Source organism: Camelus dromedarius, chromosome 27, assembly GCF_036321535.1.
Source record: "Camelus dromedarius isolate mCamDro1 chromosome 27, mCamDro1.pat, whole genome shotgun sequence".
In the NCBI taxonomy this organism is placed as follows: Eukaryota; Metazoa; Chordata; class Mammalia; order Artiodactyla; family Camelidae; genus Camelus; species Camelus dromedarius.
In genome coordinates, this window is record NC_087462.1 from 2,876,739 (window position 1) to 2,899,601 (window position 22,863).

Below are 22,863 nucleotides of genomic sequence, written 5' to 3' on the forward strand. Positions count from 1 at the left end.
CTCCCTGTTCCCTGCCTGCCTCAGAGCCCACCCAAGAACCACCCGCTGCTTCTGGGGGCTGCTGGCCTCCCCTCCTTGTTGTTGGCTGTGCTGTGCCTCCACTGCTACCTGCCCAGGGCTGGGGGAGGCCTGCAAGCCACCCAGGCCCTCCCAGTAAACCTCACCTCCCCCACACACCCCACCCCCAGCTGTCAAAGCCAGGCCCCATGGTGGGCAGTAACTGCCAGGTGTCAGACAGGCACCATCTCCCATTACCTTCTCCATCTCTTTGAAGTCATCGTCAAGCTTGGTCCCTTCAGCCCCTCCAACCTTCTCACTGACCAGCTGGGGGACAGAAAGAGAGAGGAGTGTGAGCCTCAGAGAAGGAGACTCCAGGATGCCTTTTCACCCTGTCCACTGCTGGCGGGAGGAGGGCGAGGGCTCAGAACAGCCACAATGGCTTCTCAGGGATGCTGAACCTGGTACCAATGGCCAAACGGGGTCAACTGAGGCCCCCGTTCTAAATCCACACACTCCTTCAAACCCAGGGCAGGGGGTTCCTGTTGGAAGCCTTCCCTGGCCGTGCCCACCTCATAAGGCTGCAGAGCCCAAGAGTGTCCCCCACCATTACAGGGCTGAGGTGCCCATGCCTGGATGGCAGTGCCATGGTTTGGCTCTGGGCAAGGCGCCCAGGCTCACTGAAGCCCCTTCACTCAGGGAACCGCACGCCTCCTCTTCCCACTGAAACTCTGCCTCTCTGGGAAGGAGTCTCAAGGACCATGGCTCTGCATTCCCCAAGGGCAGGTCCCAAGGCTGAACAAACATGGGGACCACGGTGTCGGACAAGAACCAAGCAGGAGGGAGAGACCTGCCCCACACAGGCCAACTGTCCTGCTGCCCGGAAGTCACTTGTGAATGTGTGCATGCATGTACACACACTCACGCAATTTCCTGGTGGCCAGCAGCCATCTCTGCCCACCCATCAGGGCCACTGAAGGGCTCTTGAGAGCAATGAGGGGCCACCAGCCAGCAGGAGTGCTCAGACCACTGCCGTTTGACGACTGATCCACCACCTTCTGCCTGTGTGATCTTGGGCAACTGGCTTCACTGGGCCTCAATTGTTGCCTCTGTAAAATGGGGTGACAGGTGAGCACCCACAGAGCTGTAGCCAGGCTTTCGTGGGCTGCTGTACGCGAGTGTGAGCTCAGGGCTACATCTGGCACACAGTAAGCACCAGACACCCATACTGCCCACACCAACGGCCGCTGTTACTCTCCCCACGCATCTCGTCCCTCCAAGGGGACTGCAGGGCAGGCCTAGCCTGTGGGTCTTAATCCCCACATCCCCCTGCCTGGGGTCAAGAGGGGATGGGGCCTTGTGCCCCGGCAGGTCAGTGTTCTCACTGTGGCTGCAGCCCGGGAGTCCAGGAGGGGATGGGGCACAGGAGGAAGCAGGGCTGCTCAGGGCCTGCACCACCGCACACATCCTGTGGGGGATCCTCCAAGGGCAGGCAGGGACTTCCCTCCTGTTTCTGACTTTATAAGGAAAGACCCTGGTCTCTCCTAGACCTTTTTGGGGTGTTCCATTTTATTTCATGGGACAGTTTCACTTCTTTTGATTACGGTAAAACAGGACGTTCGGTGGTTGCCAGAGAGGGAAATGATTCGCTGCCTGCCGTGAGACAAGGCACTTCTGGTGAACAGAGAGGGCAGCTGGAGCACCGGTGCTCAAAAACCACACCTTCCGGGCCAGACACCCTGCTCAGCGTAGGGGTCATGGGCGCTCCCAGGAAGCAGCCCCTGCTGGCCAGATCACGTCCTTCCTCTGTGGGGAGAGGGCATGGGCAGACCGCACAGCTTCTTCCAGACCCCTCAGGAGTGTCACCTCTCTGTCTCCCCGGGAGCCCTGACACCTCCACAGGCAGCTCCATGTGGGGCCATCCTTGCTCTGGCACCTGGGGGGCCACACTGGGAACATCTGGGCCCCTAGCAGTCTCCTTGCCCCACACCCACCCAGGAACTCAGAGCTCTAGTCCCCCTCAACTGACCATCGCCCCACCTCCCTTCTCTCCAAGGCTCAAACCCTTGGAACTGGCACACGTGGATGAAAGGATGACAAAAGGCCAAACGGGTAAAGGGGAAAAAACAAGCTACATGCCAACCACAGTAAGAGCATCAGAGGAGGGACGCAGTGACGAGGGCGGGGCTCCCCGGGAGGGGCAGGCAGGGCCCCAGGGAGGGGCTGGGGATTTGTGGCAGAGCTGGGAGCCACACGGGTTCCCAGGAGACTCCGCAGGCAGGACACTGCTTGGTGAGGCCAGAGGGTGGGGGTGCCCTGTCTGTGGAGGGGGGGGTCAGGACCCCGACACTCAGTCCTGCTCAAGGACCTTGCACACAACTTTTCAGGCCTGACAAGAGCAACAGAGCCATGGTGGAAGGAACACCTCTGTGTGTACAGTCTGCACCCCAACTCCCCACAATCTCATGGTGCTCCTACGCTGCGTGAGAGTAAACTGAGGCACCACCCTGGCAGGGGCCTGGCAGGCTGAGAACTGACGCCCACTCTTCTCTCTGCATCTACTGAGCGGCCGCAGACCCCTGTGCCCTTAACTCCCCAGGGCTCACAGTGCCAAGGGTCTTCAGGAGAGGCCGCGCACAGCTGGCCTCAGATCTTTGAGAGGCTGCTCTTGGCCTCTCAGAGCCTGGCCTGGCCCTCCACGCCAGCACACCTGGCTTCGTTTCCACCTCAGAGCGGCGAGGACCCCAGGAGGCACTCAGTGACCGTGTGTCTCACAAAGGCCCAGATCGGGGTCTTTTCCAGGGAGGCCAGGCACCTGTCTATCACAGGGTCCACAGGTGGTTCTGAGACCAGCCGCAGGTGACCGCTGAGTGCCGCTCTGTGACACATCCGAGTGCTCACCTTCCTGTGTCTGTCCTTTGTGACTATGGCTCTATCGTATTGCTAGCTTGTCACTGGACGCAGCAGGGAGCGTGCACTTCACTGCGCTTTTGAGGCAGCACACCTCCGGCCCCGCAGGGGGCTCCCTCTGCTGCCCCTCCCTCAAGCAGGGCCTCTCGGGGAGGCTGCACAGGGGACTCACACCATAGGTCTGGTTTGACTGGTGATTCCCCTGTATTATTCTAACCTCTAACCAGGGCACGAGGGAAGAGCGTGCCCTGCCCTCAATCCAGGCTGCAGTACCTCCAGGGTGGGAGGGAGGCCACAACTCCAAGTCCCCCAAGTTCACACTGTAGCTTAGACTGTACAGGTGCTCACTGCCGGCAAGGAGGTGAAAGGACCCCCACACTGCGTGCTTCCCCGAGTGCTGACCCACTCGGGCTGCTCCCCAAGGGTTGGCCTGGGCCCAGCTCCCACGTGGACACTGAACAGTCCTACTTACAGCAACACACCGGCAGGTGACTGTGACAGGCAGACAGCGGCCTATTTCAGGCTCTCCCACTGATGCGCAGTGGAGCCACATGTCTGATGATGGCACTTGTCCCAGGCACCTGGGGAATGAGCGAGCCTGGAACGGAGGTGGGTCTTCATCCCTGAGCACCTGCATGACCTCTACCCACATGTGCAGCTCGTGGGCACTGATGATAAAGACCAGTAGGAGGAGGGGGCTGCTCTCTCAAAGACGGCGCTCATCAGCATTCTAGACCTTTGGCCATCTTGAGAAGAGCTAGGAGTCTGACACGCGGGACAGAAAGAGAACATGCAGTGGAACAATCCACAAAGAGAAGAGCTGTGCACCAAGAGCAGGCAGGGCGGCAGCCCCTCTGGGAGGGGTGGGGGATAGATGGTGGCCCCGCACTGGGCAGGCACGTCTGCAGGGCCACGCGGGGGCAGCTGCAGGAGCAGCCTGAAACCTGCTAAGTGGGACACACCGATGAGAGGCCGTGTAATTGAATCATCACGGCAGGGAAACCTGATCAATATGACACGGAAAATAAACAGCCGATTTGCAGGCTTGGTGACCTGGGTGGAGGATTGGCTTTGATGAATTAAGAGTTTAAGAGAAAAAATGTAGCAGGAAGCAGCTGGCATAGAGGAGCCAGGAGTGGAGAGAAAAGCCAGGCCGCTTGGAGCCTCGTGGTCCGAGATGGATGCTCTGCACGTCCTGCTCAGCATCCTCGTGCCTCGTTCAGCCGTTACACTCTGGGTGGCCACTTGCTGCGCTCCGTGACCAGCTCCCAGCTTAACAGCGGAGGTCCCCTGTCATCTCCTGGCTTCCCCTCCCGCCCTCTGCCTGGCTTACTTCTCCCTGCCTGCCTGTGATTGCTAGGGTGAAACTTCCCACCCTGCGCTACAGAGCAGCCCCCTCATCTCCCTCCCTCCTTGGCAGTGAGGGCCAAGCCCAGGGCTAGGCTCAGCGGGGAGAAGCCCCTCATGGGCACTGGCTGACAGGTGGGAACAAAAGGCATGGAGAAGGCAATGGAGACACAGGCCCAGGGGTGAAAGGGCCTCAGGGGTCCAGGCCCAGCCACCCTGGTTCATGGTCCTGCACGAACCATCCTCAGGTCTGCGCCAGTGAATGGCCACCGCCCCCCTGCTGAGGTGTTGTGACCCAAGGGTCCTGGGTGTGAGCACTTCTGACCTCCATCAGCGACCGCTGTCAAGGGAAGCCCGCTAGCCCACCGTCATGTCAGAGGCTGTCCTGGTCTGTCTGTCTGTCTGATGAGAGATAAGAAGTCAGACAGAAACAAGTTTATACTGTACAGCACAGAGAACCATATTCAGTACCTCACAGTAAGTTGTAGTGAAAAAGAATATGAAAACAAATATATGTATGTTCCTATAAGACTGAAGTATTATGCTGTACCCCAGAAATTGACACCAAACTACGAACTGACTATACTTCAATAAAAATATATTAAAAAAAAAAAAAAAAAGAAGTCAGAGAGAACAGCAACTCGGAGGGCGACAGTAGTAAGAGCTACAAGGGAGGTTCCGACACACCAAACGGCAGCAGGACTGGCTCCCAGAGCTGCAGAGCCCCGTGCTGTCTGAGCCGGACCCCACAGGGCAGGGTTCCAGCAGGCAGAGCTGGCCAGGCAGGCAGGTGGTGTTCTGGGTGAGACGCGGGTTCAGGACACAAGAGCTGCCATTCCTGGCCCACCGAACGTGCCAGGCACAGTGTGGGCGCTTCCCACACATCCTGCCACCGATTGTCACCTCTATGCGATGATGACGCAGGGAGGGACCAGTGTGCCCATTTTATAGATGAGGAGACCCAGGGAGGAACTGGGGGCTGTGCCCAGAGCTGTTCGACTGGCTGGTCCTGGAGAACTGGGCAGTAAGGGAAGGGTGAAGCCCGGCGCTTGCGCAGGGCCTGGCCAGAAGGGTGGGGGACACCGAGGGCCATGGGGAGGAGGCAGACTGCCCATGAGCAGGACGCCCAGACATGGGAGGTCCCCAGAGGCAACTGTGATGATCACAGGCAGGGCTGAGAAATTCCTGAACAGGGATGACAGCCCAGGGATGGGAGGGACAGACATAGGGATGGATGCATTTGCTTCTAAATCCCTGCCAACTGTGACTCCCCTCCCTGCTGGCCTCCTAAGATCTGGGAGCTGCTTGCCAACATTTCAGAGCAGCCCCTTCTAGTTTCCATTGCGGTCTTCTGTCTCATGACTCAGAGAGCCCAGGTCATGGGCAGAGCCCAGGCTGGTCTGCTGTGTGGCCGATACACGAAGACGCTGGCCTTTTCACGTCTCCTTTCTCTGCTTGCACTCCGTGCCCCCAACTCAGACATGCTGGCAGAGACATCACAGGGTATGCTCTTTGACTAACTGGACACTCTTTCTGGAAAGGCGAGCTAAGGGCACTTCTGGGGAGGTAATGTATGCAATACACCCGCCCTGAAGCCTCCTGCTTTGAACATGTCTGTCCCTGCCCAGAAACCTCCAGTGGCCCCTATGTTAGGATGATTTCCAAAGCCTGGGCCCTTGTGAGTTCCTTGAGTATGAAATGCTTGCTGACAGGGGTGGCTCTGATTCCAGGGGCATGGTGCTCCCACGTGGCTGAGAGTAAAGGCCACGAGGCGTGGGGGCTGGACTGCCGCCCTGAGGGGTGAGGTGCCACCAAAGTAAAGGCCACTAGAAACACCATTTGTACAGAAATGTACCTTCATACCAGACCAGGAGGAATAAGGGTAGAAATACACTCCTCAGCCCAAGGAGATGGGCCAGTGGGAAGCCTGAGGGCTCTGGCAGCAGGGGAGACCTCATCTGTCATAGGTCTTTTGTAAATATTTGTGAGCTGACGGAGAGTAAGTCACCATCCCCTTTGTTAAGCCCCACAGAGGGAAGTGTCCTGACAAGTCAGCACTTCCTTCTGTATACCGGGAATTCTGAAATTTGCTGGTACCCTTCATGCCTCCAGGCACATACTTCCTCTCCTCCTAGGGATCAAAGCTAAACTTTTTTTTAAAAGCAGCCTTGTAAACAGAAGCAGTGGGAATGATCAAGCAGGAAAGGCCTCTGAAGCTACTTTTCCTGTGGAAACCTCAAACCGGGCACCACAACCATCAGATTCGGCCCCAAGGGGCAGACACGGACCCACAAATGCCCTCCGTGTGGCATGCCTGGGGTTTATCTGGGACTTAGTTCTGGCAGCAAGAGGGCAGTGTCTTTGAAGCCCAAGGCGTTCTCTCAGTAGAAGGGGTGGCTGGGACTGGCAGCTGAGATACTGGCTCAGAAGCAGAACCCCTCAGGTCCCCGAGACTGCAGACAAGTCAGTGTAGGGTCTCCCAGCTAGGAGTGGCAGGGGTAGCGTGCTGCTGTGGAGAGGAGCCTGGCCTAGCCTGGGGACCTTGGTCAGACCTGGCCTCTCGCAGTCCGAATGCCTCCGGGTGTCCCGCCCCTCTCAGGACTGCTTGGCTCGGGAAAAGGGCCCCGGGCTAGAGTGGTGGGCAGTGAGTGGAATGGCACGTGAGTCCCAGCAGCCGCTCCCCAGCCTGGCACATGCTTCTGAAATGGGAGGGGGAAACCCTCACGTGAGAAAAGTCCTCTCAAAGTCGCACCTGGCTTAATCCAAGTCTGGGCTGCTCACGGCACGGCACGGGCACCGGGAGCAAAGCAGGGACCGGCTGTCGGGAGGAAATGACTGGAGGAGGCGGTGCTGGCAGATAGGGACGATCGCTCAGTGACTGCTCAGGCAGTGGCCAGCCAGAGGACAGACTCCCGAGATGGAACAGGGGTGCAGCTGAGGTCTCATCCTGAAGCACTGACCTCCGCTTCTGCAGGCTGTGCGGAATCTTGGTGCCGGCACCCAGAGGCCCCTTGAGGGCAGACACCCAGAGAGTTGCCCCTTCTGCCCCGGGCTGACGACAAAGTCACCAGACCTCCCGCCGCTGCTGTCACACTGCTTTCCTGATGGGGCCTCAGGCTGTGCCACCGGCTTTAAGTGCCCCAATCTGTCACGAAGGTCCCTGTGTACCCCCGGAAGCCTCTCCACTTGCCTGAACCAGGCCTGCCCCACCCTGGCTCGGACTCTCTCACTTCTCCCGGGAACCCCTCCACACTGGCCTCCCCTCCCTGGGCTCTGCCCAGCCTCCAGCCCATGGCAGCCTCCGCGGGCTGAGTCCAGAATCCTCTGTGCGTCAGGGCCTGTCGCCCTGCAATGTTGGGACTGCTCCTCTCCTCCCCTGCGGGTCGGCCCTGCACTGGCCTAAATCCTGCCTGACTTCCTCTTGGTCTCCCTCACCTGCCGGCCACACATCCTATGCTCTCCTCCTGTAGCCGACGGCAAGCTCCCAGGGCGCAGGGACCCCGTGTGTCTTGCTCTTCCATCACCCAACACAGTGCATCTGACCAAGAGCCCAGGCCCCTTCCTTTCAGGCAGTTCCTCCCAGAGAACAGCTAACAAAACATAGGTATGGCAGCTCAGAAGGACCCAAGGCTGGAGGAAGAGTGAGGGGCTGGGCAGACACAGGGGGATGTGGGGTGCCTTTTCCTGCTCCAGGCCCAGCTGAGTGGAACGAAGCCATGAAGACAGCCTAAGGTCTCTGTTTGAGAAAAGTACCTCCCCTCCCCGAGATGACGCAGCAGTCCTTGGAGACAGTGTGACAAAGAACTCACTTCCTGCCTAGCTTGAGCTCCACGTGGCCAGTGGGGGAAGAAGGCTGGCTGAGTGTAGGCTGCGGCCGCGGGAGGCCTGGCTGGCCACAGCAGGGATCCCCCCTCCTCCTCGCAGCCCATCTGGCCAGAAGCCACGGGCCTGAGTGCCCTCCCAGTGCTCTGTGGTGGGACGGGGGGCCTGGGTCAGGGCACCACAGCTCCTAATTCCGCTTCCTCTGGGCTCCCCCCACCGCACCTGCCCAGCGTTGGCCCAGGCTTGACTCTAATGATCGCTGGTCCTGGGATTCCTCCTAAGATGCTGAGTGGCTGCAAAGGGAAGCAGAAGCACACAGAACCGTTCCCCATTTTCATGCATTGTTAACCAGCCCCCCAGTTAATCTCGTAGGATCTGGGGGAGGAAGTGGGCCCTCCTGGGTACTGTGAGGGCTCCCCGTTCTCTCCGCTGTGGAAAGCCAGCTCGAGTTGAAGCGCTTTGGGCTTGCAGGGGGAGGAGGACTGCTGAGCCGAGGAGGGCTCACAAAATGTGCATCTTTTAATGTTTCCATGAAACACCGCAGAGACTACATTATTCCTTGGATCTACTGCCTTGCTGGCCCTTTTGTCATCCTTGAAAACCCCAAGAGGAAGGGAAAGAGCCATCTGGGACCTTCAGCACCCACTTCGCCCAGCCACGGCCTTTGGGGAGGTATCTCCTCCTTATAAAAGGGGCCAATTAAGGCCCCAGGAGGTGATGTGCCTTGCCCAGGGCCAGGCAGTGCAGTGTGGGTGCGTTTGAGTGTGCATGCGTGTGTGTGTGCATGACACCAAGCCAGACAGGAGTCGTGAAAGTCTTAAATCACCTCACTCTGGAGGCTGCCCTGCAGCTCTGATTTGCTTCCTCATTTTCAGAGACAGGCCAGGGCTGTCAGGGGTTCTGGGGAGGCAAAGGCCAGCGCTCAGAATTGGGCTGCAAACCCTGCCCTTCCCGCTTGACCGGGGAAGTGTTCCAGCAAGTGTGGGGCCACATCCCAGGCCCCTGGGAAGAGGTGGTCAAGAGGGCCACAGCTGTTCCTGCACAGTGACAGTGACATGGGGGATGACTGCTCAGGACTAACCCTACAGCGTGCTGAGTACACTGGCCTGGAGGTGGAAGACCTGCGCTGGAGGGCCAGCTGTGCCCTGAGCCTTCTGGAACTCCAGCCTCTCACACAAAACCCACCACTCCAGGGTGGCATGAAGCCAAAGCCCCTGGAACACTACAGAGCTTTCTATGAAAATCAATGGCACACTAGACCGAGAGCTGTTAAGGGGGAACAGCTCATGCAGAACCCTGCCCGGGCCATGGTGCCACCAATGCAGAAAGACTCAGATGGATCCTGCCCCAGGCCTCACTGAGCCTGCCCCTGCCCCAAATGCTACTGGGGAAAGTAAGGGTAAAGCCACAGGGCCCGGCTGAGGAATTCAGGCAACAGACTGGGGTGGGGACTCAGGATTCTGCCTCCTCCTGGAGAGGTGGAGGGAGCAAGGCCTGCTAACCAGTGGCTCTGAAGTGGGCCTGATCCAAGCTGGTGCCCCTGGCTGTGCCAAGGGTTTTTATCCAACAACTGAGATGCCAGCAAATCGCATCTGGAGCTCTTGCTGGAGCTGAAAACCCTAGGTGCAAATTGGCCCCATGCACTTTAACTTCTCATCTTAGGGACGAGGCAAGAGGGCTGAATGTCACACAACTGGGAAAATCAATTTCAGATGAAAATTTATAAAAAGAAACATCCAACCCACAAACAAATGAGGTAATAAACCTCCGGAGTCCTGGCTGGCAGGGCCACACCCGCTGCGCACCACTGAGCGCTGGGGTGCACCGCGGGGGAGCTACTGGCCACAGATCTAGAGGCGGGACGGCAGAGCAAAATTCTGTTACGCATCTGCAAGAAAATGATAAGGTGTTTTGCAAACTCATCTTTTGTAAATGGCAGAGCTGACGCAAGAGCAGCCCTTCAGGAAGAGACAGGACATGGGGTTTGGAAATCCTGTGAGGCCCAGAGCTGCTGGGCCTCTGGAAAGCACCGGAACAAACCCTTCATCCAACACCGTCACTGCGGCCTACTACACAAGAGGCTGGAGACACCTGGGCACAAGTCTCAAGGAGGGGCCCGTGCACCCCAACAATCGCAAGCTAAGGTGACCGACCGATTGACATCCAGAGCCCCTGCTTCCTGGAACACAGATGCTGTCTCCCCCATCTCTAAGACCACTTCCATTCTGAAAGGTCTAATGTGAAGCCACCTTTACCAGGAAGCCCTCCTGATTCTCTGTCACCTGCCTCCTTACCCAGGCAGGAGTGACCTGGCCGCTGGCCACCTTTCCCATCACATTACTAACACCTCTCCCTCAGGCCGGCCCCCTGTGGACCTCACCCTGGACCAGGCTGTTCCACAAAGGCACCCACCTCGTCCCACATCAGAGCCTCTGCCCCGCTGTCCTCAGACCTTCCACAGCTGGGTTCTGCCCATCTGGTCTCGCCCAGCATCCCTTCCTCAAAGGGGCTGTCCCTGACCCCTCACACTCTCTCAAGACCTCTTGTTTACAGCTCTCTTCCCACTGGACTGTGAACTTCAAGTAAGTAACCCTGGCACTGCTGTACCCATGCTCAGGACACCATCTGAAACTAGGAAGTGCTGAACTGATAGTGAGCACCCACGGGAGGGAGGCGTGACCTCACAGGGCCTAACCCCATTGCACTAGCCCACGATGAAGCACTGTGAGGGCTGCAGACCAGGGAGCCAGCCGCATGACAGTGCCCCAACCCCTGTACCCCAATTTTATCTTCTGTCAGTTATGGGAAGCTCAGGTTAGGCGATACTCTGCCCACCAGCTGGCCCCCTCACTGGAGAGCGAAGGGGAAATTTACAAAGCAAACAACCTGAGCAGCCGGGGCCCAGGCTGACCCGCATCCAGGGAAGCCCCACTCCCGGAGTGGGTGGTTTCCTATTGACAGGAACCCCTGGTGAAGCGGACAGGTCTGCAGTTTGGGAAGACAGGACACAGGAAAGGAAGGCTGACAGGCAAACAGGTTCTGAAGGCCAAAGGGAAGTGGCTTGAAAATGGGCCGGGGCTGTTGCCAGTAGGGGCCACACACCCAGTCTCTCCGGGGGGAGGGCAGAGCTCGGCCATGGAGCTCCTCCGTGAGACAGCTCCAGACAGAGGCTGAATGGGCGCTGAGGAATGTACCCTCACCTGGCTCCACCACTTGCCTGTGACACCAGGCTGTTGACAACAGGTGACTCAGGGCCACCGAGACCAGCTTCTTCAGGCATGGCTACCAGAAGCACCTGGGCAGGTCACGATCCTGGGGCAGCACACGGCAAGCCAGGGGAAGGAAGCCGTAAACAGCTCTCAGCACAGCAGACCAGCCCCCTGAGGGTTAGTGACGGGCACCGCGAAACATGGCCATGTGTCAGATGCTGGTGCTCTGTCACCTTGCACAGCCGCTCCTCTCTCTCTACCCCACCCTAGTTGTCCAGGGACACCTGCCCTTCTAATCTGCAAAGTCAGCCTTGGGAACCTGGAGCTGGAAGGAATCTCAGAATCACTGCCCAACCTCAGCACACAGATAAGGAGACCAACAGGGGGCGGCCAGGGGGCACCAGAGCACACTGCTCCTGTCCCCTGCTGCTATCCACCCTGCAGTGACAGAGCGGGTGGGCCTCTCCCTCCTCAGGACACACACCCAGGCCTGGCACACACGTCCCCTTATGTTACTGCCTGTGCCCCAGTGGTGGTGAGTGGCCAGATTGAGAGGTTCCCAGGGACCCTGCCCTGGGCCACAGCCGGAGGAGCGCTCTCAGGGGCTGACTCCTTGGCTGTGGATCATCTTCAGTCGAGCATCGGCACCCAGGAGAGCCCCGCCTCCCTACCCACATGCACCCTGTCCCCAAACATTAACTGCCCGTGGGCAGGGCCGGCTGCCATGAGCAGCCAGGGAGCACGATGCACAGTAGGGAGACCCCCGCCTTCTAGAAGCTCAGAGAGAACGCCCCCAGGTGTGTTAACTAACAAGCCAAAACAGGGCGTGCCCGCGAGGTCCCCAGACAGGGCCAGGCGCCAGGGAGCCATGGGGTCTGGACTGCAGCCCGATACTGCCTCCAGCTCTGTCCACCACGCTGTGACTTACAGCAGGAATGTGGACTCCTCTGAGCCTCAGTCTCCTCAACTGTCAAACGTGGTGACGACGACGTGCTGTGGGACTCAGGTGTGAAAAGGCTTTAAGAACCACAAGCTGCTCTACAAAGACGAGCCTGCCATTCCCTGGTTGATGGGCATCCCAAGGAAAGAACGAGGCCAGGAGGGCTGCACGCAAGCAGCTTGAGGTGGTGTCCATGCACAGGTGAGGTTCAGAGGCAGGATACACTGAGGGGCCTGGATGACGGGGACATTAAGGACACCAGGGCCTCTGGAGTGAAGGCCCTCCCACGAGGGACCTGTGTAAAACTGGGTTGATAGCAGGCTGATGTGCTAGCTCTCCATTGTACCAAAAGCTCCTACGGATCATAATCCAGACTCCAGAAGGCTCGAGGCACCAAGTGTATTTGTTGATGGGCAGCTGGGATGCACAATTCTGAAGCTCTACTTGCGGGGAGGAAAGAGTAGAAGCATCAAGAGGTAAAACGACAGGGTTTGAAGGAAGAGGATGGGCCGCAAACTCCCTCATGCCCTGGCCCAGGTTCCTGCCAGTCTCCAAGCCACCCCTCCTCCCCTGCTTCTGTCCAGCCAACAGACCCAGTCTACTGGCTGACCCTCAATACCCCGAGTGGCTTTCTACCTTGATCCTGGCTGACATGATCCTGCACCACGCCCTCCTCCCCGGGATATCCCTCCCTCTCTCCACCTCGATGTGCCACCGTCTCCCCGTTCTTCAGGGAGATGCCGGTGTGCACCCCCAGGAAGCTGCACGTATGCTCTGTGCACAGGAGACCCCATGCCTGGTAAGCTGGGGGTACTGCCGCATTTGCCAAGGCTGTGCGGTGCCGACTCAAGGAGCTCCCCAGTGATGCCTTTTTATTTTGACTTTTGCAGGAGAAAACCGGCCCTGCCCTCAGGTCTTGCTTCTCTGTTGTCATCATGCGATGTGTGTCTGGTGCTGCCACTGCCTCAGTGAGCACCCATAAGAATGAATATTCAAATCCCTCTTCCCCTGATGATGATGGTCTAGCAGCCAGGACCTCCCTCCAGCACCCAGGGCAGCTTCTGCTCCCCTGGAAGGACTGAACCCACAGACAGGCAGTGTCTGGGCTCCTGGACAAGGGACAAGAACACAGCAGGGCAGGCTAGCAACCTGGAGGCCCCAGCACTGGGGGCCTCGCTCCGGCTGCCTGCCAGGGAAATCTGCATCCTTCTTTCCCTTCTCCTTCCTAGGCCCAAATTCATAAAGCCAAGGTCCAGGTCATCTCCTTGTGAGTCATCCCTGGTTTCTCCATACACAGCACCTGTCACAGGACCCTGTGTCACTGTATCCACCCTATTTCAATCACTAAGCCACCGTGCATGTCTGGAACACTCTCCTGCCCTGAGCTGACCTGCTTTATCGGGGTGGGGCTGAACATCTGGGGTCAAAGTCAGCAGGCCAGCTCCCCCCTTTTGAGAAAGCTGCCCTTATTCATCCAACAAATGTTTGTTATTTGTATGTGCTAGGTATAGCAGAGGGAAAGAGAGACAATACTACACACACACACACACATGAAGAAAAAAATACAAGGACCTACGACAAGGAACCCACAGGAAGAAGCCAAGGGGCAGCCACGAGAAGTCCCTGGACTTGGCTTTGAAGGATGGTTTGAACTTGGATGGAAAAAGAAGAAAGGAACATGATGTGAGGAAAGACAGAGACAGAGGACACGGGGTCTGCACCAGCGCAGACGTAATTGCTAAGGGCTGGCCTCCATACATATTTCCAGGACATGATTCTGAAATACCTCTTTGAAGGTGGGGGGGCCGTGAGTGAAGAGGTTTGGCATGAGTCTCTAGGCTCCGTGATGGGGAGGTGGTGCCACCAGACTCCAGAACTGCCAACCGCTTGCCACAGTTGGTGGGAAGTGATGCAGGTGGAAACCCCACTGTGCCGTCTCCGCGCTGTGGGACTGGAGGTTTAGACGGGCAACAGCGTTCCTTGCTTCAGTAGAACCTGAACACAGAGCCAGTTTCAAACTGATGTTAAACTATGGGGATGGAGGATTTTCTATCAGTCCACTAGCTACTAAGTCACCAAGGTGAGATTCCAGGAACCAGGGAACAACTTCTATGGAAGACGGCTCAGTGGGAGGCCCACTCTGAGCACAGCACCTGTTGGTCAACTTGGCAAAGTGAATCGGTCCTATTTTCTTGCTGACCTCAGCTATGCAGCTGGAGGTGAGAGCTAAGGAAGGATGAACCACACGTGCCTGCGTGCGCACACACGCACACACGCACACACACCCCCCTTCGATGCTGAGCTACAACCTCTATCCAGATGAGGCTTTAAGACAGTGTGAACCTGTAAGAGTTTCCTACGGCTGCTGTAACAAATTACCACAAACTCAGTGACCCAAAACACAAGTTTCCCAAACAACATGAAAATCTGAAAGAGGGCTGAAGTCCCATGTGGACTTCCCTGGCGAAGACCAAGGTGTTGGCAGGGCTGCGTGCCTTTCTGAGAGCTCTAGAGCTTTCCGGTCTTTTTGGCTTCTAGAGGAGCCCCCGTTCCTTGGCCCACGGCCCCTCCCCTTGTCTCACAGCCAGCAAGGCGGGCCTCTCCTGCCGCCTCCCCTCTGGTTCTCTCCTCTGCCGCTGGGTCTCCTTCTGACCAGGCAGGGGAAAGTTCTGCTTTTGAGGGCTGACTGGGCCCACCTCGAAATCCAGGGCAACCTCTCTACCTCCAGGCCCAAGTTTTTAATCCCAAAAGCAACGTCCCTTTGCCAAGTAAGGTGACACATTTGCAGGTTCTGGCTGAGGGTGGAGACACTCCAGTGGGGGTGGGAGGTGCTCTGCCCACCACGGGAAAACAGTCAGTTCCCGCCACCTACGTGGTACCGAGCTACAAAGTCGCCTGGACTCTGAATTAGTAAATACTGAGCTACTGCTCCCAGGGACACGGGCGACACGTAAACTTACAAAACAACGCTGGAGCCTTCCGGTGGTGCCCCGCGTGCGGGGGCCGCGTGAGGGCGGGGCCGCCTGCTCCGGCGGTGCCGCTTGCGTTTGTTCGCGCTCTCGTGGGCACCCAGCTATGGGCTGGTCATTCTTTATGTCTCTCTCTACATCTGAGACACCTCATAGCACAAACGTGGGTGCCTGAAAATGGACGTGCCCTTTCCAATGCACTGGCGCTGCCTGGCTCTCAGCCAGGCCCGGGAAGGTATGGGGAACTAGCTGAGGGGAAACTCCCCTGGAAGGCGCCCAACAACCCCTCAGGCTCTGCTGAGAGCTGAGCGGACTCCTGGACTCAGACCAGCCGAAAGGTCCTCCTCCCCACTGCCCTGAAGCAGCACACTTGCCTCCTGGGTCCCCCATGTGCCCGCATCTCCATAACTTCCCCCGACGCCTCCCAAACCCAGCAGTCTGGAGGCCAGAGAGGGACTCAGCCCGCCAGCACCTCCTGCCCGCCCTGGGACGAAGCCAAGGGCATGGGGTGCTCCAGGGCACAGCAGACTGAGCGCTCAGCTGCCCTTGAGTCTGCTGGCGGGAAGGGAATGGTGATGAGGAACTTCCCAGAAAGCCCGGGAGAAACACCTAAGGCTTCTCAGCTGTGAAGTAAGCGCACCAAGGCCTGGGGGAAAAAGGTAAACCTCAGAGCCAGCCTCCGCGGGCATCACACACAACCCAGTGTATCGGGGGCAATCAGCGGGGAGCTGCAGCAGCTCCAAGCCTCCTCGAGGCTGGGACAGCAAGGATGTCCAACCTCCAAAGAAACACCCCAGGGAGAGGAGATAAAGGACAATCCTAGGCCAGGAGGTTAGGGTTAGGGGATAGAGAAGTCCTGTCCCTGTCCCCTCGGCCACCATCTTCTTGACAAAGGCTGGCCTTGAAGGGCCGGGACTGCCCTCTTGCCTTCAGACAATCATGGCTCTGATGAACTGAGGCCTTCGAGTTGATGCCCGTCTGCCCAAAGCAGCCAAAGGGCCTCATCCTAGGGAGGCGGATGGCAGGGTACGAGGACGGGCCTTGGATCCTTGGGGGCGAGAAGGGTCAGTAAGTTCCCAGTTTCCCTCCCAAGAGGTGATCTAAGTCTCTGCTCACTCCTGGGGCTGAGACTCAAACCACAGCAGAAAAACCATCAGTTAGTTGCTCCACTTTAGAGAAAGCAGGGCTGGACTGAGGTGTGCTGGCCAGAGATACTTGAATTACAGGCCAAGGTGGTGTCTGAGGACAAAGCACATGGACCAAACCTTGCCTCTTAGTGTCAGGCCTCTCCCCAGACACTCAGGGATATCCACCCTCACCCCAAAGCTTTCTCTTTCATGCCTTAATTCAAGTCCACAGGATTTCCCGGTTCTACGTGAAGACTATGAGGGGCGGGGGGGGGGGTCTCAAGAGAAGAGGTAACACAGGGACAAGTGAGAGTTACTTCCACCACGATGCTCTTTCAATATCCCCTCATTCTCGTGAGGAGACACTTTCCGGTGGGCACTTACGGTTTCAACAAGTCTTTAGCAAGAGGGACCATATCCCAAGCTTGGAGGGAAGGAATCCAGGAAGAACGGATTACACCACTTGGTTTCTATTGTATTTGGCGATCCAGTTACTATGATTTACAGCAAGAAATAACATCAACTCCTTTTAAAATAAATTTTAAAAGTGAGTCTATTAAAAATCAAGTTAACTAATTCAAGCAACAGGATAGGTGGCAGGTGAGGTGAGCCCAGATGCTGGTTAGAGGCTGGTTAGAGGTTACTGCAGGCCCAGAAGTTGATGTGATAGATGGAGTGCCCCCGTGAAGGCGGTGGGGGACAGGGGAGTGAGGGAGGGCAGGTGAGGAGGCAGGCCTCCGGTGCACTGGGCCTAGCAGCCTGTTGTGTTTCTAGGACCAGCCGGATGGTCGTGGACCACCATCTAGAGGGCGGTCGGGAGTGTCACGTCTGAATGCTGTGACTGGGGGGGGGTAGATCTGGAGGATAGGTACCCGGGGGGGGGGGGGGGGGCAGGGAGGTAACTGAGGTCCTGGAGGCAGAAGGCCCAAAGCAGGATGGCAAGTCCACAGGGAGGACCAAAGGGGCCAAGCAGAGGAGGAGGAGAGAGAGCGGGCCAGCTGACCGAGGAAATGAGAGAAGAGGCAGAAGAGCAGGCAGGTGTGGAAGCCAGGGGCCGGAAGAAAGGGCTGCACACAGGACCGTGGCTAACGCTGGTCATGTCTAAGAGGTTAAGTCTGGTGGCCCTGGGGAGAGGAGAGCCAAGGGAACTCCTTTTCCAAGCGGGCTGGACACCTCTGGTTAAATTCAGGCTTGGTCGCAGGGTCTGGGTGACAGAGACTGCCTGTGACACAGACCAGACCCCCCTGGTCCAGCCAAGTGCAGGTCCCTCTCAGCCTGGAGCCCTCAAGGCAGATCCTAAGCCAAAGGGAACAACCTCTGAGCTTTGATTTCTAATTTTTTTAAACCAGTCAGACCTGTTTCCGACCTAGACCTTGCCAGTCCTTGCTGGACAGACCTTGCTGAACCACCCCCAGGGACACTGCAGGACGTACAAGCACTGTCACTGGTACCCCCCACTCCTGCTCTGAGAAGGAATCCACCACTTCTGATAACTTGGTCAGCAAGCCATGACCCATGAGGATCCAGGCCTTCACCAGCTGCCAGGCAGCCTGCTCCCTTAGGAGCTCACGCCTGATGAGCCGAAGAGCACACTGGATGTGAGAATGTGCTTGGTGTGGCATGTGGGCAGGAGACTACAGGGCAAGATGCTGGGAGGGTGAAGTACTTCCGGGGGGCGGTCCAGGGAGATAGCAAGGATAAAGGAAGATACCACAGGGCTCTGAGGAAAAACAGGAAGTGGAAACGAGAATGGGCTGGGTGAGGAAGGAGGTGGGAAGGTACAAGTCTGAGCAGACCTGTCAGACTGGAGCGTGCTGTCTGTGAGGGGGAGGGTGGCATTTAAAGCTGGGGCCAGGGCGTGGGCTCCAGAAGGTCCTGAATGCCAGGTTGGAGACAAAACCGCACCTCACGTTGGCTGGGGATGTCCCCTCACAGGTGCCATCTCTGCCCTTCCTAGGCTTGCCCACAAGACCTCCCACTTTCGCACTCTCACAACCCACGATGCAGGGCAAACACATCTGTCCATCAGACATTTGTCGAGTTCCTGGGACAGCGACCCTGGGCTAGGCTGTGTCACACTGCGGGTGCGGTGCTGCTGGAGGGGTTTAGTGCCCAGGTGTGGGAGCTGAGCAGCCAGGCAGCAGCCCTTCCCAGAGCGACAGCAGCTCACGCTGAGTCAGGCCCTTCGGAGGAAACGGCAAGTCTGTTTTCCTGCTGTGGTTGGGAGCTTCTGAGCGTGACCCCGATCTTGGGCCCAGTCAGCAGGTTTTTCTAGGAGCTGAGTGGAAAGGAAGATGAAGCTGTCCTCTGGGAGCCCATGTTCTGGGAACCCTGGTTACTGCTTAACAGGAAATAAGCAAAATCGACCCAAACTGCAGTGCTTGGGAAAAGTGGCTGCAAATCCAGGCCTGGGGTGGTGAGAGAGGAGGGGGAGAGAGGAGGGGGGCAGCGGGGCAGCAGAGAGAAAGAGAGAGAGAGAAAGACAAGAAAAAGAAGAGGAGGAGGAGAGAAGGTAGGAGGGGGAGAGCAGAAGGGAGGGAGGTGAGAGGAACCAGCTGCAGCTACAGGCTGACACATTCTTCCATCCAGCTTTCCAGGAGCAGCTTTAAGAAAGAACCAGAAAAGACCAACCCTAACACTTCCCCAGGCACATTACAAAGCCAAGAAGGGTCTGAGCACAGGGGTACAGATGCCTCAATGAGTCTGTGAGCGCCTAACCCCAGGAGGCAAAGAGGCCAGCGGCTGGAAAGCTTCAGCACCAAATCCTCCTTAAAGCTCAGAAACTCCACCCCCCACCTCAGAAACCAGAAAGAGAAGACAATCCGACTTTCCTCCGCCACTCCCCTGGCCAGCGGCTGCTCCACAGTGTCAAAACGTGCAGATGCCTCCAAAATCCCAGGGAGGAAGCTGGCTGCACGCCCCAAATTAAAAACCAAGTTTCCCCAGGCTGGACCAGTTTCAGAATATCGGCAGCAAAGAGGAGACGAGAGACAGGGGCCAGGGCAGAGCTAACTGAGGCACACATCCCAAGGTCGAAGGTCACAGGACACAGACGCCTCAGGCAAATGGCAGGCCCGAGGGGGCGGTCACAGCCGGCCAGTCTGTCCTCTGAAGAAAGAAGCAAACAGAAGCGCAGACAGACACCTGAAGGGCAGGCGGTGAGCTCAAGGCCCCCAAAGGCACTAAGCGGTCGCTAGGCTGCTCCACAGGGAGCCTGGGTGGACAGGTGGGTGGGTAAAAGCAGTTTCCTTGGTTCACTTGCTAAGTCTTTGATGGTTCTAGGGTCTCAGCATTGTGACAGCCCCCAATTTCTCAAACTGAACAGGGAGATACTGTGAAACTCCTAACCTCACAGGCTGCTATTAAGTGGCACAAAGAATATAATTAAGTATCCTACAGCTCTGCCTCAAAACACCACCCAGAGAAGCAGGGCGATTAGCTCCCACTTGGTCTTTAATACACACAGGATTCTGAGTCAGAGGTGAACTTTAGGCCTGATGTGCAGCACTCACAGGCAGCAGAATCAGAATGTGATGGCCCCTTGGTCCTGGTGTGTTCATAACAAGAGTATGCAGGATGCTGTTTGGTTACAGGGTGCCTCCCTGATTGCAAACCGTAGGTCCTGTGCCGAGGGGGTCCAGTTAACCTGGTTTTATACACAGGCCTGGGAAGGAGTGGGGTTGAAAGAGGCTCCTGGTTCCTCTGGGAAAGGACAGTCTTGAACGTCTGCCGTAGCTCCAAAGCCCAGCCTAAAACACGGGGCTGGTTAGTCCATCCAAGCAAGGTGGTGACGGAATGCCAAGTGGGGAGAGCCCAGCCTGGCCACTGAAGGAGCAGGATGGGACCATCTCCACCCAGGGTCCTGCAGGGACACTGCTAGGTCAAGGGTTTTCCTACAGAATGAGTCAGCAGAGTGGCTTCCTGTAAGAGTGGACTTAACCCAGTTCCCATTGCACGTGGACGTGGCAGTGGCCAAAAGCCCTTCCCGTGTCTGCTGTCCCAAGGCCGAAGGTCTTCCGGAGGTTAGCCTGCAGCTGCTGAGCTGAAGAGCCTAGGCGGGGACCCCTCTCCAGACCCTGCCTGACACCTGTTGTTCCCAGCTCATGGGTTCCACACTTCTATTTGTGCTGAGACTAATGGGTTACAAGTTCCAGATTTTTGTATCTTAAGATCATTCCATGTCCATTACTTAGCATGCCAAGAACTTTGCTGGGAAATCAAAAGCCATTTGTGATTCCACAAAATGAAGTTTAAAAAATAGGTCAGAGCAGCCAGTACCTGGGGATGGTCTACATCCCCCAGCTACTGCTGACTCCAACAGGGTGGGGTCCTAGGTCCCCCAGGCCTGCCCCTACCCTATGTCTGTCTTAGGAAGTTCACTCTTTCCTGCTAGACACGAAGCTGGGGCCCAGCGAGTATCCAACAAACTTCAAAGCTGTGGGATGTGGTGGTCACAAATTTCCCCTCCGGCTCAGACGGGACCAATCTTTTAGAGTTCAAATTCTCTCCCTCCTTTCAGGCAAAAAAAAAAAAGAAAGAAAGAAAAAATCAGGCCAGCCGCCATATCTGTCCCTAGTTACACTCTCAAATCTCCGCACAGCCCAGCCACAAGAATTATCAGGAAACCAGTTAGCAGTTTAGGTCTTGAAATTAATGTCACCCAAACATACTACAATGAGAAGTGAACTTTCGAGTCTAGATCTCACTGTTGGGTTCCTTTATCCTCCTCAGTTCCCCAGAAAGACTCATAAAAGCGTGTCCCTTAATTCTAGACGTGCGGAAGTACAAGGTCGAGGGAGTGACATTACACCAGGAGGCTGGAGGGGACCAAAACCGTGAGACCAAGACAGACGACTATTTCTTTGGCTGCTTTACTCTCTAGATTCTTCAACTTTCCTCAGCCCAGGCCCTCAGCCAGTCGGAGACCAGTTCACAATAAGAAGTGAAAACTCACAAACTTCCCACTCAAGCTCAAACTGATTTTATTCAAGACTGGAAAGTGTTCACCAGAGATGAAGCGGCGTGGAATTTGCCGGTACACTGCCAGATACTGGTAGCTGACTTGTTGCCAGTATCATCAATGAGACAGAAACTTCTAATTAGCATCACAGCCTCACCTACTAGAAACCAAGCTTCTCTAACCCCGGCGCGCTCTCACACATCCACCTGGCTTCTATTTCTCAACTTAGAAACAATGCTGTTACAAGCCTTTGAAATCTAGAACCTGTTTCAAAGTAGGGTTTCTGACCTTTGGCGATTCTGTCATTCAGGGCCAGGTATTCTTTGTTGTGTGGAAGGCTATCCTGTGTGTTGTAGGATGTTTAGCAACCATCCCAGGCCTCTACTTACTATCATGAAGGTAGCACCCTTTTCCTAAGGCGTGACAACCAAAAAACCACCTCAAATGTTGCCAAGGTCCCTTGGGGGGTGAAGAAAGAGGGAAAGGTTAGTCACCTCTGGCTGAGAAGCACCAGTGCAAGCTTACACCTTCTTAAAAGTGCCAGATGACAAAATACACTCTGGGCGTCTCCTGAGGGCCTGGGATGGGGAGACTTGGCATCTAGCTGCTGAGTTTTATGTACGTGTCCATCTGTGTTTACGTGGTTATCTGTGTTTTGAGAACTAGGAAAAGCAGGCAGCTGCCACAAGAACGCCCAGGAGGGATTTTCTTGTTGTTGTTTTGTTTTGATAAAATTATCCTCACTTTTCTTAAACCTTAAAGCAAAGTTTCTCAACCTCAGCACTGTTGACATTTGGGGCCAGTAATTCTTGGCTGTGTGGGGCAGCCCAGGGCACGGTGGGGTGCTGAGCAGCATCCCTGGCCTCTACCCACTAGATGCCAGTAAGATGGACCACTAGATGTCCACCGTGTTGTGACAAACAAAAATGTCTCCAGATACTGCCAATGTCCTCTGGAGGGTGGAACTGGCCCTGGCTGAGAAGCACTGTTCTACAGGAAGACAAATGCCCCCAACTCCTTTTGTGTAGAAAGAAGAGTGCACTTACCCTTGGGCCAGATGAGACAAATTGAGACTGACCAGTTTAAAGCTTAGTACTGTTCACAAGGTGAAAACTCAATCTACCCATTATCACAACATAACAAGAATATTACCCTGGAACAGATGACCGTATTTTGAGGGCATAGAAGAGGGTAAAAGAGGTGTTCCTAAGATCGAGAAAAGGTGCTTGCTTTGGCAGCACATATAGTAAGATCGAGAAAAGGAACACACAAAGAGATGGACACATCCAGGTGAAGGGTGGAGATGCTGAAGGTCTATGGAAATTATTACGAAGGAGAACGGAACATAACCAGGGTGGTTCTTGGTAGCAACAACTCAACAAAGAATCCATTAGGAGGCCAAGACAACTGTCCTTAGAGTAGGATGTGGCCACTGCAGCAATCCTTTGGGACTGGGCCTCAGAATGTCGAGTTAATAAGTCGGTCCGAACCACCAGCTTACACTGCACTGTGCTTTCCATGTTTCAAAGCGCTTCCCACAGATCTGAATGCAGGCCATCCTTCTTCCCCAAGAGGAAAGCTC

The 22,863-nt window shown here is 56.4% G+C and overlaps 1 protein-coding gene across 2 annotated transcripts in view; it reads right to left on the reverse strand.

Moving 5' to 3' along the window:
* SH3GL1 (SH3 domain containing GRB2 like 1, endophilin A2) overlaps positions 1–22,863 on the reverse strand; it is a 30,098-nt gene that overhangs the window by 5,129 nt on the left and 2,106 nt on the right. The window contains exons 1-2 of one of the 2 annotated variants that reach the window (XM_064479763.1): positions 3,380–3,771; positions 256–324 (exon numbers count right to left, since the gene is read on the reverse strand). In XM_064479763.1, the coding sequence (XP_064335833.1) occupies positions 256–324; positions 3,380–3,559 (249 nt within the window). In that variant the 5' untranslated portion in view covers positions 3,560–3,771. Of the gene's footprint in view, positions 1–255; positions 325–3,379; positions 3,772–22,863 lie in introns of those variants that run through there. The other variant, XM_031436985.2, reaches the window with a different exon arrangement.